This window comes from Dreissena polymorpha, unplaced genomic scaffold (genome assembly GCF_020536995.1).
Source record: "Dreissena polymorpha isolate Duluth1 unplaced genomic scaffold, UMN_Dpol_1.0 chrUn002, whole genome shotgun sequence".
Lineage (NCBI taxonomy): Eukaryota > Metazoa > Mollusca > Bivalvia > Myida > Dreissenidae > Dreissena > Dreissena polymorpha.
Window position 1 is genome coordinate 631611 of NW_026273316.1, and position 18342 is coordinate 649952.

At 35.8% G+C, this 18342-nt stretch overlaps 1 protein-coding gene across 1 annotated transcript; it reads right to left on the reverse strand.

Annotated features, from left to right (window-relative positions):
• Positions 1 to 2664: 2664 nt before the first annotated feature.
• LOC127863220 (uncharacterized) lies at positions 2665 to 15933 on the reverse strand. The gene is made up of 2 exons (XM_052402602.1): positions 15168 to 15933; positions 2665 to 3694 (listed from the first exon to the last, which is right to left on the reverse strand). The coding sequence occupies exons 1-2, from the start codon at positions 15503 to 15505 to the stop codon at positions 2665 to 2667; spliced, it is 1368 nt and encodes a 455-aa protein (XP_052258562.1). The 5' UTR covers positions 15506 to 15933.
• Positions 15934 to 18342: the final 2409 nt, after the last annotated feature.

Consider the following 18342-nt stretch of genomic DNA (forward strand, 5'->3'; position numbering starts at 1 on the left):
TCATCACTCAAAATGTGCAGCTCCATGAGATACACATGCATGCCAAATATCAAGTTGCTATGTTCAATATTTCAAATGTTATTGCAAAACTTTACTATATTAAAGTTTTAATTTTTTGTCATTTGACCTTGAAGGATAACCTTGTCCTTGACCTTTCACCACTCAAAATGTGCAGCTCCATGAGATACACATGCATGCCAATTATCAAGTTGCTATGTTCAATATATCAAAAGTTATTGCAAAACTTTACTATGTCAAGTTTGAAATTTTTGACCTATGACCTTGAAGGATGACCTTGACCTTTCACCACTCAAAATGTGCAGCTCAATGAGATACACATGCATGCCAAATATCAAGTTGCTATCTTCAATATTTCAAAAGTTATTGAAAAACTTTACTATGTAAAAGTTTGAAAATTTTTACCTTTGACCTTGAAGGATGACCTTGACCTTTACCACTCAAAGTGCGCAGCTCCATGAGATACACATACATGCCAAATATCAAGTTGCTATGTTCAATATTTCAAACGTTATTGCAAAACTTTCCTGTAAGATTAAAGTTTTGGGACAGAATGATAGACAGAAAGACAGACAGACAGACAGGCCAACAACAATATACCCCCCATCCTTCGATCCAGGGGCATAAAAAGTATTAAGGACATTCAAATTTACAACCCACCGTCCCTTTTTCTCGTATTGCTTTCTATTATTAAACTCATCCTGTACACTTGAGAAAAATACCTAAAAAATCCTGTTATATGTAATCATGTTTGTTTAAATGTGTGTACTTTGATGCATTTCTGAACCTTCTGAATATCCTGAATAATGATATTGACATTGAACAAAACAAGGACATGCACATGTATCAGCAATGCAGATCTTTTTCCAGAAATTTGCACAGGAGAAAATATGTGATTTACAGTGTACTGGGTTACTCCTTTGAATTAATTTCATGTTAGGCACTGTACTTAAGAAAGTGCAATAATTGAACAAATATAAGTAAACTAATCGGCCTTTAAAAACCTGATGAATCTTTAATGTCTTTCATGATATTGAAGAATTACAGCAACACAAATTGGTGAGATAAAGTAATAAATTAAAGATTCAGGCACTAAGGTGCTTAAAGAGCCGGGGAAAAGGCATGAGTATTACAAGTATTGCAATTTATTATTTAGTTAAAAGATCATGTAAAGAATTGAATTTATGTTATGGCAGCATAATTTGATTCTGTGAAGTTTTGATACTATTCTTCTTTGACAGATTGTCATATTTCTCTTATATAATTTTGTATTTGTAAACATATTCCTGAATGAACTTGTAAGTGTATGATAGATGCTTCCAGTTGTCCCCTTTCAGGATAAGCATGGGACAATGAAATGTATATTGTTAAAACAACAATAACAAAACAACTGTACTGATGTTGGCCTGCAATTTATTTTAAGATGTGTATTTTACCATAGAATTAGTTTGAGTAAACATCTTCAGGGTCTATGTGTACCAAACTGGCATTGCATTGGTAAAACATCAACAGACTGTTTACTTTGGTCAATATTTATATTCAACATTTCTCATTCACTCAAAATCTTGTCAAAGCAGCAACTAATTATTGATGCTTCTGTATATTATTTTCTAATACAGATATACAGCTTTGACTCATTGTTAATATTGCAATATATTCATTTAGTTAAATATGTGCATAAATAAAATTTAATAGCACGCACCCAGTTGTAAACTTCAAATACTATCAGATAAAGCAAAGCCGATGGGCGTGGCCATTTTGAATATGCGACTATAATCATGTGACTAAAAGTCACGTGCGGTAGAAAGTAGTCCGTGAGCCCACGACAGAGGTGAATGTAATGAACCGTAGTGCAAGAGAGTGCTAGAAGGAGTGCTGTATTCAAAGAAGAACCCGGTCAATTATTTTGTCAGTGGACATTCAAAATAAACAACACAACACTGAACTATGACCAAACACAACACTCTCACACAGTATTATAAAGAAGATATTTAAAACAAAAAATCAGTTAAAAAACATCATAATGTATTTATCGTAAAATCAAGAAAATAAAGTTAACTGGTATGAAACTGCTGTTAAAACAATTTTTCTTTCAGAAACTGATAGTCAAGTGTGACATTGACAGAAGAATATCAATCAATATTTAAAATAAACCCACATTAGTGAGGTGAATGAATCAATGAAATACTTGACAGGAACGTAATAAATGTTGGGAATCAATTGAATAATGCAACAGGCACCGTTTTAAAAGCAGAAAGCTTAATTATCAGTGGTGCTTAACTTTTACTGATGAAGAGCTTTTGGTTGCAAAGTTATATGGCAATACAGCATTAAAATACTAATGTACACAAACTAGTATATAAGTATATCAATCAATAAAGAAATAACTGTATATGTAAATTGAAATGAACAGTAAATATTACGATTTCAGAGATCTGAGATGCATAACTTGTTTTTGTTTGGTTCGTTTACTTGTTACCTGATACCTACCTGAATGCGAGACAACTCTTGTTTGCCCTTAGTTTGGAAAAGACTGAATATTTGTTGTTAGAAAAAAATCCATTTAGTCGATAACAAAATTCCCCAATGTGCCATTTTATTGATTTTAAAAATATCAATTTGACCAGACTCTTTTTCCTCAAATACCTAGAAAATCTCTGTACATATCACACATGTTATTAGGATGAATCCACCATGATTCTTACCTGTTGTATAAGCTGATGTATCTTGATAGAGTCTGCAGACCAGTTTGCCACTCGATTTGTACTTGTACAGAGCATTACCAGAGCAGGTATATAGGTCACCCTGGTGGTGGGCAATACCACAACTTTTATGTTGTAAGTTAAGCTTCCTGCCTTTGGCGAGTTGGCTCTGGCTTACTGTGATAAACTGGACCTCATCATACACAGCCACTGCAACCTCAGTGGGTGTGATAAGACACATGTCCTGTATGAGTTCACCCCTGAAATCCAAGTGGCTCACCACCTGGTACTGCTGGTTCAGAAGATTGACTTTGAAATTAGCTTTGTCTGCAACCAGTACCTGTCCATTTGGGAGAGCACATACTGCTGTGATCCAGCATGTTTTTGAATCACTTGGCATTTTCACATTGTGCACAGACTTCCCATTCACAGTGAAAACATGGTTTGGTAAGTTCTCTTTTATAAATATATCAGACTGTTGTATATTTTCCAGACATTTTTTACTGGCAATAAAAAAGAGTTCAGGTTTACCCAGTACTTTCGGTATGGCTACATGGAGATGGAACAATTCATAGTGAGGCCTGATGCAGCTGTTTCTCACAACCTTGATAGGAGCTTGTTTCAGGTTTAGCTCTTCTTTCTTCTCCTTAATAGTGCTTTTCTCAAAATCTGCTAATAAATATTTGATTTCCTCACGCATTTCACTTATAGGGTATTGCATATGTTCATGTGTTGTATTAACTGTGCTGGTTTCACATTCGCGTAAATACGATACTATATTCACACGCAAACCATCCACAATAAGCCTCTCATGTTCTTTGTATGAAACCTTAAGAGACATCATTTTGTCCTCCTGATACGCCTGACATTGTTTCATAAGTAAAAGAGTATGTTCCGTTCTGACAGACAGGTTCTTAAAGTTGGTTGACTTCCCTCTGGCAGCCTGAGGTAATGGAGTTACTTGTAAGCATAGTCTGAAAAACAACCACACAGGAGACAGTAAGTGATTGAATAGAAATCAAATGACCAATAACCAACTGTTTACCCCGAAACAATATTAATTATAATACAAATTTAAAGGGGCATTTTAACAAAAAAATATTTAGGCACATACAATAACAATGTATGATACATCAATTCACATGTGACTTTTCTAGAAGCAATACTATATTGATTATTATGAAAATAACAAGAGTGCCAAACTGTCACAAGGTACGCCCGTTCGAAGGTTTTGGACACCATGCTCAATGCTTGAAAGTGTCCTCAAGACCTAGTTATTGACCCGGCATGACCCATATTTGAACTTGACCTAGATATCACTTAGATGTAACATCTGACTAAATTTGGTGAAGATCAGATGAAAACTACTTCAATTAAAGAGCGGACAACATGCTTAATGCTTGAAATGCACTATGTGACCTCGTTTTTGACCCGGCATGACCCATGTTCGAACTTGACCTACATATCATCTAGACACAACTTCTGACCAAATTAGGTGAAGATCAGATGAAAACTACTTCAATTAGAGAGCGGACACCATGCTAAATGCTTGAAATGCACTAAGTAACCTCGTGACCTAGTTTTTGACCCGGCATGACCCATATTTGAACTTGACCTACATATCATCTAGACACAACTTCTGACCAAATTTGGTGAAGATCGGATGAATACAATTTGAATTAGAGTCCGGACAAAGTGGCGCCGTTGAAAATGCACTAATTGACCCTATGACCTAGTTTTTGACCCGGCATGACCCATATTCGAACTTGGCCTATATATCAACTAGATGCAACTGCTGACCAAGTTTGGTGAAGATCGGATGAATACAATTTGAAATAGAGTCCGGACAAAGTGGCCCCTTTGAAAATGCACTTATTGACCCTATGACCTAGTTTTTGACCCGGCATGACCCATATTCGAACTTGGCCTAGATATCAACTAGATGCAACTGCTGACCAAGTTTGGTGAAGATCGGATGAATACAATTTGAAATAGAGTCCGGACAAAGTGGCCCCTTTGAAAATGCACTTATTGACCCTATGACCTAGTTTTTGACCTGGCATGACCCATATTCGAACTTGGCCTAGATATCAACTAGATGCAACTGCTGACCAAGTTTGGTGAAGATCGGATGAATACAATTTGAATTAGAGTCCGGACAAAGTGATGCCTTCCGCCCGCCGCCCGCCGCCCGCCGCCAAGGGGTTTCACATAATACGTCCCGTATTTTATACGGGCGTATAAAAATATATAAATAACAAGGGCTGTTTGTAAAACATGCATGCCCCCCATATGGGCTGTCCGTTGTAGTGGCAGCCATTGTGTGAATACGTTTCTTGTCACTGTGACCTTGACCTTTGACCTAGTGACCTGAAAATCAATAGGAGTCATCTGCGAGTCATGATCAATGTACCTATGAAGTGTCATGATCCTAGGCAAAAGCGTTCTTAAGTTATCATCCGGAAACAATTTTACTGTTTCGGGTCACCATGACCTTAACCTTTGACATAGTGACCTGAAAATCAATATGGGTCATCTGTGAGTCATGATCAATGTACCTATGAAGTTTCATGATCCTAGGCGTAAGCGTTCTTGAATTATCATCCGGAAACCATTTAACTATTTCGGGTCACCGTGACCTTGACCTTTGACCTAGTGACCTCAAAATCAATAGGGGTCATCTGCAAGTCATGTTCAATCTACCAATGAAGTTTCGTGATCCTAGGCATATGAGTTCTTGAGTTATCATCCGCAAACCATTTTACTATTTCGGGTCACCGTGACCTTGACCTTTGACCTAGTGACCTGAAAATCAACAGGGGTCATCTGCGAGTCATGATCTAGCTACCTATGAAGTTTCATAATCCTAGGCGTATGCGTTCTTCAGTTATCATCCGGAAAATATTTTACTATTTCGGGTCACCGTGACCTTGAACTTTGACCTACTGACCTCAAAATCAATAGGGGTCATTTGCGAGTCATGATCTATCTACCTATGAAGTTTCATGATCCTAGGCATATGCGTTCTTGAGTTATCATCCCGAAACCATTTTACTATTTTGAGCCACCGTGACCTTGACCTAGTGACCTCAAAATCAATAGGGGTCATCTGCGAGTCATGATCAATGTACCTATGAAGTTTTATGATCCTAGGCCCAAGCGTTCTTGAGTTATCATCCGGAAACCACCTGGTGGACGGACCGACCGACAGACCGACCGACCGACCGACAGACATGTGCAAAGCAATATACCCCCTCTTCTTCGAAGGGGGGCATACAAATGTATCTATCTACTGTGTGTTTGGGAAATAATGCAAACCGCATTGAACAACAAATTGTGCATTTATTCATTATACTGATATTACAACTCTTTAATAATGTCATTACTAGAATGCATGTGTATAACATAAAGTTATGTATATTTAACTCATCATTATTATACTGATTAAAGTGCCACAGGACAAAGTGTGTTTATATTAAGACATTCAGTGTTTTCAGTGTTTCAAATTGAAATAATTCTTATGAAATGGCAATCTAAGTATATAATAAAATATGTTTTTGCATAAGCCGTTAATATGTCTTTTTTACTATAATATTTTTCTCTTGTTTAAGGTTATAAATTATGAGAACTTAATTCCTCTTTACTAATTGCTTTCTTGCATAAATTGGCATTAGCTTCATTAATAAATAGATGAAGAATGATGTGGTAATTCATACTTATTGTTAAATATTGTAAAAATTAACAATGGACTAGCACATACACACATACACTCAACCATTTCGACACAAATCACAAGTATATTGACAAATATTGAAACTCCTTAATTTTTAATCAAGAGATAAATTCTTGTTACCGTCTAATGTAAAGCAATGGACGAATTTCAAGTGATTTTTCAACTGTATAATTTTATCACTTAGTGCAAAAAGGTATCATATGACATTGAAATGAGAAGGCACAAAGCAATTTTTGCACCAACATGGCGAATTGATCTTGCATTTAAACATGTTATCATTTATGAAACCATTTCTTTGAATATAATTGTTTCAAAATGTTTAGCTACCATCATAATTGGTTGCATAGTAGCCCACCCTTGACTTTCTTCTGAGTATAAAGAATGTAGGCATCATGTCATATTAAAATTAAACAAAAAATATGAATAAAGAAGGCCATCATGGCCCTTAAAGGGACTGTCAACCACAACGATGAAGAAAAGAAAAGTTGTAAAATACCGCATTTTTTTACAATTATTAGTTTATATTGATTAAAAAATCACGACTGGTATATTACATAATTTGAAAAAAGTTCATATTGTCAGTATATAAGGTAATACAATTTCGCAATGTGAAATCAAAAGTACATCGCGAAAATATGTGACATAACGATATACACACTATAAATAACGCAAGTATATTGATCATTTTATATATAAAATGTATACAATTCAGTACGCATGCACAATTTGCATTCCTGTGTTTACCACGTGACGATGATGTTCAATCTACTGGCCTTATTTATATTTTTGCCTGGTAGTTACCTGGTAGACATACCCAGTAAAATTTATTACCGAATATACTGAAAATATGAAAACTTAACAATTTTTTTTCAAGTAATGTAATATACCAGTCGTGCTATTTTAATCAATATAAACTTATAATGGTAAAACATACGGTATTTTATAACTTTTTATATCTTCGTTGTCGTGGTTGACAGTCCCTTTCAGGGCTAATCTGAGTTCCTGGACATTAATTGTGGAAGGCTTCAACTGGTGGTCTATTGTTTGACCCCACAAGAGTTTTAAGAATTCACTTTCAGACTTGGCCTAGATATTGTCAAGATACGGATACACATTCTGAGTTGTTTCCAGAATGAGTCATGAAATATGGTCTCTGTAGTTGCACAAAGGATTTTCTTATTGTTCATCTGGTAAACTACTTTCAACACACAAATGACACAAAATTTGAACTCGGCCTTGACATATATTCAGGATGCAGGATCACATGACTTTAAAGGGTTCACTAATTCATCTCAATGGATGTAAACACACCGGTAAGTGATGCTTTTTTCACTAATTCATGTCAATGGATGTAAACACACAGGTAAGTGATGCTTTTTTCACTAATTCGTGTCAATGGATGTTAACACACCGGTAAGTGATGCTTTTTTCACTAATTCTTGTCAATGGATGTAAACACACCGGTAAGTGATGCTTTTTTCACTAATTCATGTCAATGGATGTAAACACACCGGTAAGTGATGCTTTTTACCAATAACTTTTAAATCATTTTTTAAGAATTTCAAACAGTGCATACACATCTGTTTTTATACGGTTTATGACAGTGTGAAAAACATTGGAATTACTTTATTTAATAAGCCTTTGTTATAGGCCAAACATATGATGTGTAATGAATTCATATACACGGTTGTGCTGCATGCAACGTGAAATCTTGGCACCAATTTCAGGCGTATTCAATAATGAAGTTTTGTATGCGCCGGCCGCGCACATGAATCAGATTCATATTTGGCCTTAATACTGTCTAGATAAACATTCTAACAAAGTTTAAAGTTCCATTGATAATATATTAAAATGTGAATCTAAAGTGGTAACAAAGACGGTACAAAACGGACACTATAACACTACAGCCACACACCGAACTACACCGAAAAGGGTGATTACAATTATAGCACTTCCTGGTCTGGTGATTAAAACAGCCCCAACATCTGGTGGTCATTTAAAAAATTGTTTAATGTTTATGCAGAACAGATATTATGACAGCACACTTTATCAATGTTTTGAGCAAGTTTCATTAGAAGCGGGTTACACATGTGACTTCTCGAGTGAAAAAAGATACATGTAATTTTACTGTAGCATTATAAGCAAAACTACCCGCCGCATTGAAGACATGTTTATTAAATCATATCTTATTTTGTGGAGAAATAACGCAAATAAATGTCCAGCAAGTTTCTAGAATATTTAGGAAACATATTATACTTCTACTGTGTGTGCATAATATTTTCTTCAAATATGACCTAGTGATCTAGCTTTGAACTCAACCTTGAAATCATTTGGACATATGTTATTACTTCAAAAGTTTTCAAATCAGCCGAGATATCATTGAAACAAATGCTTTCATGAGCATTATAGAATCAATTTGGCCTCTAGAGTTGTTATAAGATTTGTAATAATCCAGTTTTACATTGTGATTTAAACACAGTATTATGTGAAGTTGGAATAAGACATCGATTTGTAATCATGCAGTTTTACATAGTGACTTAAACACAGTATAATGTGAAGTTGGAATCAGACATCAATTCGGGAATAAATTGTGCTTTTTAACAGTGCATAATACGCAGCTTTACAAGTTGTATTTATTGAGTTTTACAAAATATAATTAAAATATAAATGTGCATATATAATAACATCATTCAAATTGATTTTACTACAAAACTGGATTTTTATTGATTTTTTAAAAATCCTAATAAAATGAGATTGTGTCCATGCGACACATGAACACAGTTTAAAAAATTCAGTTAAAATTATTTTTGTTAAAATTTTTTAAAAAATTCACTGTTAATGAAAGTCATAGAAAATTGCTTATTAAGCTTGAAGTATAGATAAAATAGTACAAACATAAATTCAGATCATGAAATGAAAAGTTTTGTTTGAGAAAATCATAAAAATAATGCCCATTCCCAGTTTGATGTCTTATTCCCAATTGACATGACGCCTTATCTATGATTGCTCCGCCCACTTAATCACGTGGCTCAGTTGGTAGCAAACCTAGACAAGCTAACACCAAAGTGGCTTCATTGCCTATATACTGCATGTAGATTAACGCAATATTCCGGATTATTTTAATGGACTTTTTGACACCATATGACACTTGTATAAGGGTTTGTGTCATTTAGTTATTCTGCGAATGCAAAAAAAATATATAAAGAGAACATCAGCTAATTATAACGGGTTTTTCGGTACATGAATAACGCTCTCAAACGCTTGCGCACAAACCGAAATCGAACCTCTTATTACGTGTGATATTGGTATTAGCAATAAATTAACACTCCTTCAACGGCATTTACCCATGTTATTTACGAAACATTTCCACTTGTGTATTTGAAACAAAATAGCGCTTTAAACTGGGATTTCGGTGAAGTTTTACACGCTTTCTGACACCGAGTGTACCAAAATCCCACATATTATTACGTATAAAAGTGATATTAATAATATTAAACATTGCTTATGGGACATTTATCAATCACTTTAATTGAAAGTGCAAGACAGCACAATAAGTTTGGTCATTGTCATATATAAAGTAGCGCTGTATGAAGGGGAATTCAGTAAAGCTACCTGTATCAGACGCTGGCGCAGGTACCGACTTCTCCCAAGATCGGCATTTATTGGTTATATCAGTAATAATAAATCTTATTATGTGGCATTTATTGATTCGATTCTATTAAAATAGAAACATATAATCGTTTTCACTTGTTTCTGACACACACAAAACTCGATTAATAACAGGGATTTTGTTAAGTTACGCAAAGTTGGTACCAATCTTCTATATTATTCTACAAGCACACGTGATATAATTCATACTTAATAATGCGTAGTTATTTCTAACATAACATTTCCAGTTTTTTTTAATAAATAAATGCTCCATAAGGGTGATCTTGGTAATTCTACACATTGAAGCTTCCTGTTGCTCTTGTCAAGACCGCATTTCCGCGATTAAAATGGTATACAATTAATTAATCTAACTTATGGATACCGAATGTCAGAGTTACATAAAACCTATTCACACCGTTTTTGCCTTATTTCTTTTCCGCTTTTTTTTCAAATAAATCAAACGAAACTCGTTGAAAACAAGATGTGTTTGTGAAACACAATGTCCCCCTATATGATGTTTGACCTTGTAGGATGACCTTGACCTTGTGAAGGATGACCTTGACATTTCACAACTCAAAATGTGCAGCTCCATGTGATACACATGCATGCCAAATATCAAGTTGCTATCTTCAATATTGCAAAAGTATTCATAAAATAAGCGATTTGGGCCACATATATTTGACCTCTGACCTTGAAGGATGACTTGACCTTGACCTTTCACCACTCAAAATGTGCAGCTCCATGAGATGCACATGCATGCCAAATATCAAGATGCTATCTTCAATATTGCAAAAGTATTTATAAAATAAGCAATTTGGGCCACATATATTTGACCTCTGACCTTGAAGGATGACCTTGACCTTTCACCACTCAAAATGTGCAGCTCCATGAGATACACATGCATGCCAAATATCAAGTTGCTATCTTCAATATTGCAAAAGTATTTATAAAATGAGCGATTTTGGCCACATATATTTGACCTCTGACCTTGAAGGATGACCTTGACCTTTCACCACTCAAAATGTGCAGCTTCATGAGATACACATGCATGCCAAATATGAAGTTGCTATCTTCAATATAGCAAAAGTTATTGCAAAATGTTAAAGTTGGCGCAAACAGACAGACCAACAGACCAACGGACCAACAGACCAACAGACAGGGCAAAAACAATATGTCCCCCACTACTATAGTGGGGGACATAAAAACTCTGAAAAAGTTTAATGAAGATCGGACAAACCAGACATTCCCAAAAGTATTTTAAGGTCACAGGATATTGGGTCAAAGACATATATTTCCCGGTCTGAAAATTACATGAAAACTCAGATTTAAACTACAAATGTCAACAAACCGGCCACAAAATTATAATCAAAACGCTGAAGTTGTTTGCTGTTGTCCTCCTTGATTAGCTTAGGCTAATCAGTGTGCACAGGCTAATCAGTGTACACAGGCTTATCAGTGTAAACAGGCTAATCAGTGTACATAGGCTAATCAGTGTGCACAGGCTAATCAGTGTACATAGGCTAATCAGTGTGCACAGGCTAATCAGTGTACACAGGCTAATCAGTGTACACAGGCTTATCAGTGTACACAGGCTAATCAGTGTACATAGGCTAATCAGTGTGCACAGGCTAATCAGTGTATATAGGCTAATCAGTGTGCACAGGCTAATCAGTGTACACAGGCTAATCAGTGTACACAGGCTAATCAGTGTACACAGGCTAATCAGTGTACACAGGCTAATCAGTGTAAACAGGCTAATCAGTGTACATAGGCTAATCAGTGTGCACAGGCTAATCAGTGTATATAGGCTAATCAGTGTGCACAGGCTAATCAGTGTACACAGGCTAATCAGTGTGCACAGGCTTATCAGTGTGCACAGGCTAATCAGTGTACACAGGCTAATCAGTGTTAACACAGGCTAATCAGTGTTAACACAGGCTAATCAGTGTTAACACAGGCTAATCAGTGTTAGCACAGGCTAATCAGTGTGTACATGCTAATCTTATTTGACATGCATTAAACCCTGTTTTCCCTGAAAGCAGCCAATATGTACAGATTTAAATGATAAACACTAGACAGGCCAATGTCGTCTTACAATCTGGTAAATACACTCACTGATTAGTAGAGCAGCCGCTCCTTAGTATTCATCGTCTGCAGTGCAGACAGGCAGCGGTAATCGTTCCTAGCATAGTGAGTTACGGTTCTTAGCATAGCTAAGGCTTCTAAGCATATACTGTTTAGCAAAACAAGGTCTGTAAATTTACTCGACCAATCTAACGCGACCAACTAAAAATCGTTGAAAAGGCACTATTGAGTGTATATTTAATCTACACGAACTGTTAATACAAAGTTCCATTGATATTGGGCAAGACATGTGGCGCCTCTATAATGTTCATATGCAAATTGTTGATGACAGACAATAAATTAACAACCAACATAAACAAAACTGAGAAAAGGTCACGATGAGAAGGTTAAAAATGCAGGCTCAAACAAGCAAACGTCAAGTGTGAACTATCCTCCATAAATAGAGTAAAGGAACATATACATGAGACATTTAAATCAGGCAGGTTGATTAAAGCCTTAAGGTATTGCTATACTATATACTACATTTGTTGCTAAAATGTTGCCATATGCTTGAACTTTGAAATGTTATTTCAAACAAACACAAATAAACAAATTAAAGCACAAGAAAAAATTGCACACAAGAAATGATTTTGAAAACCTTCTATAACTTAATAGAATAATCCAAACAAATTAACATGCATGATGGTAATTGCACAGAGGCAACGGAGCTGGGCGGCAGGGGCGGTGGCCGCCGCCCCAATATTTTTGGCAAAAATGAAATTTGGGCAAAGACCTTTAAAAAAAATCATTTCAATACACATATATTTGAAAATATCTTTACCACGAAGCAAGGTTATCACGCTTTCGCAGTTATAACACGTGTATTGTTGATTGTCATCACCCGCCCTCGGAAATGTACGTGTCAATTATGTTGTTACCGCGGGTAATTAATCGGTCTCTTTTATAACGATAATCCCTTAATTATTAAGTAATTAAACCTGGGAATCTTTAATTGTCCGTATGATCTAAGCCTTTGCTTCTTTCTATTAATAAAAAGGAAAGTATGACATGAAACAAATGTGCCGACATCCACAGGGTTTTCATAAGGAGGCGGCTGGCGGCCAATTTGACAGCCTCAAATGTTATTCAGGCCGGCTCAAATTCAGAAAGAAAATTTTAAAAAAAAACATCGGCAAATTTTCACGACGATGGCGAGATATTTAGTATTCGTTAATAAACTAAATGTCTGAAACGGAAGTACAAATGTAAACAACCTTAACCGATATATGTTAACTCCTTTCTCATTAGTCGAATTGATATAATTGTCCAATCACGGAGCGGGTAACGAGACTGTACGACTTTGATTCAAGGTCACAAACTGTGACAAAGTCAACAATTGAATATGTCAAAAAAAAGAGAAAAATAAACGACTTTTTCGTTTGTGTTTCGAGTAAGAACGATAGTTCGCTGTTGAAGTTATCTTGTTCCAGTTTGGTTAACGTTATATCATTTACCGGAATCTCCGTATAAATGCACTTTCCTGCTACAGTTTCATTTCGTTTTTTATTCGATTTTCGACAGATTTAGTTGATGTTTGGTTTCTCCGCGGAGTTTTGATCCTCTGAGCGGTAAGTGGATTTATTTGTTACCACATTTTTCAGGAGGGTGAGTCTTATTTGCAATAACTACTTGTGGACTAGTCATTTAAATTGGTTTAGTTATATATTTTGAAATGTCATTGTCATTATTGGAAGTTACAACTTATTAAAATGTTAAAATTTCCAGTGTTTGTTTAATTTAGATTTTCATTATTACTGTAAAGAATACATGTTATGTACTGCACAAAAATTATACATTAAGCTAGGGCCCGGGCCCTTCGTCCCCGACGGGGACATTCCACCTCAGACCCATGCATCTACATGAAAATTTAAAGAAATAGATTGTGATATTTGCTAGCCAAAGTATTTTTTTCTGTTTTGAATCTCTTAAAAATACAGGTGTCTTAAAGCTCAGGAGAAGCGATAGATTGTGATATTTGCTAGCCAAAGTATTTTTTTCTGTTTTGAATCTCTTAAAAATACAGGTGTCTTAAAGCTCAGGAGAAGCGATTTCTTTGTTTCAAATAAGCTAAATTGCAGGTGCTTCCGGGGGCCTCTGGCCCCCTGTCCAGGGTGTGCCCTGAACCCACCGTGGGCCCTATCGGCACCCAGATTTTATTTTCAGGATTTCAAATTTGGGACAATTGACACCCCTGAGAGTTGATGCAACCTGAGGACTTAACAATTCACATTAATATCCTCTATTTTAACTGAGGAAAGTAATGTAAAATATGTGCCCAAAATCGCTCAGAAGCCACGATTTGGCACCTTTATTTTAAAAAAATTCAGGGGAAGCATGCCCCCGGAACCCCCCAGGTTGGCCTCCTCAAATGACTCTAAAGCCTGCTACAAAGAATCCTAATGAAAACCCTGCATCCAATAGTCCTTAATTATCACAGAATTAAAGATACCTCAAGATACCTGAATGAATTGTAATAACTCGAAGTAATTCTATAATTTTTAAAACTTATTTAATGTTTTTTACCACTTTTTGTGTCATTTCAATATGTGTACTCCAAACCTGCAACCAACAAATTTCTTATTTCTAAAATGCAATTGCGGCACAAAAAAATCCTGAAGAACGTTCTTTCAACCCACATGATCCCTATTGTTGTGTCGCCTGCTACAAAGTACAAACTGCGACATATAGTGATCACTTGCCTGCAATAGACGTGTATAAGGTCAGGTATCAGGCATAGCAACGCACCAAAATGCGCCATTTGATGCTAAAATTTGAAAAAAAATCCGGGTTACGCCGGACCCCCACCAACAGGAGGGGGATACCCTCTCCCATACCCACCCCATCCGCCGCCCCAATGTTAATGTGCTTCCGATGCCCCTGTTGCATACAGGTAATACAATGCAATAATGTATACTAATATAAAATAAGTAATAATAAGCTACCTGTGATTAAGTTCAACACATTTAGAGCAGCACAGCTGACTGTGGTCCTCGCAGTACTTTGTTATTTGTTCACTCTTGTGTATGACGCATGTTAAAAGAGAAGTCTCCATCTTCTTAGAAAGTGGCCACTTCATTATTTTATCCTTTCCATAAGGAGATTTTTTGAAAAACAACCAACCATGCTGTCTGTGGGAGTTTATACATCTTCTGCAGAAGTATTTAAGACATGTTTTACAGTAAAAATCTGCATCTATTTCTACAGACCGTTCTTTCTTGCAGATTGTACAACAATAATATTTAACCAAATCAAAATTTCTAGAAAATGCAGATGTCGCCATTTTGATAATTCACTATCAACAAACAAGATTATACAATCTAAAATCAATTGAAATATTTATGTCCAAGTATATGTTTACAATAAATATCCCAGAAAACACACACAATTATTATTTAACACAGGCAAGTAATATGAAATTTTGAACTGAACTTAACAGCAACCAAGTTTACTGTCAAATGGCGCTTGTATGATAGGAGCAAACAGTGTAACTATGTATACTGTCACCGTACTATTGGGTACTGAGTGTATTGATTACTTTAAACTGCACAAACAAGCTGTGTAGATAAAAACTTTATCCCAAAGTGTTTAACACACCACATTTTTAATTGCTCTAATAAATGCCATGTTATGAACATAGAATTATAATGACAATAAAGTAGGTTCTTACATAAACCAATTTTAGTATAATATATCTGATCATTTTCCTCAAACAGTATTTAAAACTGACAGTTAATATAATGATGTACATATATGGAAGAGAATATCGGCCAGTACATGCATGCTGTTAGTTGATATTCTTATTTAACTACTGGCATATGCTTTCTGATTCATGGCAGTTGCATTTTTCCTAGTTATCCACACGCTTTTTGAAAATCCCTGCCGTCTGTCTGTCCGTCCGTCCTGGCCACTATCTTCTCCTACACTATAAGCACTAGAACCTTGAGACTTACACACATGGTAGTTATGAGCATATGTGCGACCCTGCACTATTCGGAATTTTGATCTGACCCCTGGGTCAAAAGTTATGGGGGTTGGGGTGGGGCCGGGTCAGAGATTTTCATTCATTTTTGTTAGGTTATTTTACATTAACTTCTTCATTTCTACACCGATTCACTTCAAATTGATACTGAACCTCTCTTATGACAATACGGTCAATCTCAACTATGCATGGCCCCATTACCAACCCTGTGGCGCTCCGCCAACATAGACCACACCCACCCTAAATTGCCTTTTACTATAACTTCTTCTTTTTTACACCGATTTTCTTAAAATTGATACTGAACCTCTCTTATGACAATACTGTCAATCTCAACTATGCACTGCCCCATTATCCACCCTGGGGCACCCCGCCCACTTAGACCACAACCACCCATAATTGCTTTTTACTAAAATTTCTTCATTTCTACACCGATTCACTTCAAATTGATACTGAACCTCTCTTATGACAATACGGTCAATCTCAACTATACATGGCCCCATTACCAACCATGGGGCGCACCGCCCACATAGACTACACCCACCCAAAATTGCCCTTTGCTATAACTTCTTCATTTCTACACCGATTCACTTCAAATTGATACTGAAGTTCTCTTATGACAATACGGTCAATCTCAACTATGCATGGCCCATTACCAACCCGGGGGCGCCCCTCCCACATAGGTCACACCCACCCAAAATTGCCTTTTACTAAAACTTCTTCATTTCTACACTGATTCACTTCTAATTGATACTGAACTTCTCTTATAACAATATGGCCAATCTCAACTATGCATGGCCCCATTACCAGTAACCCTGGGGCACCCCTGGGTCAAACATGCGGCGTGGACATACGCGTCAGCCTCTGCCGCGACATTTCTAGTTACAATTGATGTGCAAACATTCCATATTCTATGCCACATATTCATAAGTTTATAATCACTTCATAATTTATCTATCTTTACTTTGTGTGTGTCATTGTCAACTGAAGTTAAACTTTCGAAATTTGTATTAATGCTATTTCTAAAGATGTTCTTTGTTCTTTGTTTAACTATGTGCATTTGGCTATGCTGCTACTGAATTTAACTAGTTGTTAACATCTTTGTGGATCTATAGTACTTCATAAGTCGATTGCTATTGCGTCTCTGATTCAGAATTAGTCTTCTTTTCTGCATACACAGTCATTATATAATATTTCACGTTACAAAAAAAGGAACCAGTATTAAAACCCTAAAATTCCAGCACAAATTACTATTGATGGGTGATCACTCTTAACATCAAAATCAAACCTCCGATATCAACCGTGCTACAGCGACTATATCCGAAATCCTCCGGAATGCGGTGAGCTATTAAAAAACGTCCCCGTCTACATAGTGTCTATTGTTTTGACCAAAGTGATTTAAATCCCACTCTCAACACCTTATTCTTGTCAAATTGATTTGATACTTAGGTACACTTATGTAATTAATATAATATGGCTATTGTATATCTTTGTTTTGAGCAATTATCGATGTTAAGATAATGGGTAACTCGTCTTCTCTAAAATTTGCATTAGCAAAGGAAAAGACAGTTACACATTCAGCCTCGTTATGAAATCCTATATAGCAGAATTACTAATAAATCATTATTATTTGAACTTGATTTTAAATAGGACATCAAAATCCATTGAAGCTATAGCTTTTGAACTGATATTATTATCTGATAAAGAGTATTCCATTTCATAAACAGTTATTCAGGTGGTATATCAAAATGCTGAACCTACATTTTTAGCATAGGTGCTTGCACCTATGCTTAAGGTATATACCACATTTTGAAAATCCACATCGGTCGGTTACCCTTTATGAAGCCTTACCTGATCAAAAATCAGACGAAATATCTATTTAATTTAGCATATGGTAATTCTTACAATTTTTGGGGGGGAAACGTTTTTCTAACGTTTTCTTCCAAGAATATTGCTGACACCGTTTTTAGTGAATTTTTCTAAGACCGTTTTATGTCAAAAAATCTTCTTATAACCTAAAACAAATTTCGTTCGTAAAACAATTCTGTTCTTGTTGATAGTGACCTCACACCTAATTTATATGGGATCCCAATTTCTATTTCCTTCGTTTACTGTTCTGTGAGAGGTCAAATGTTTACATA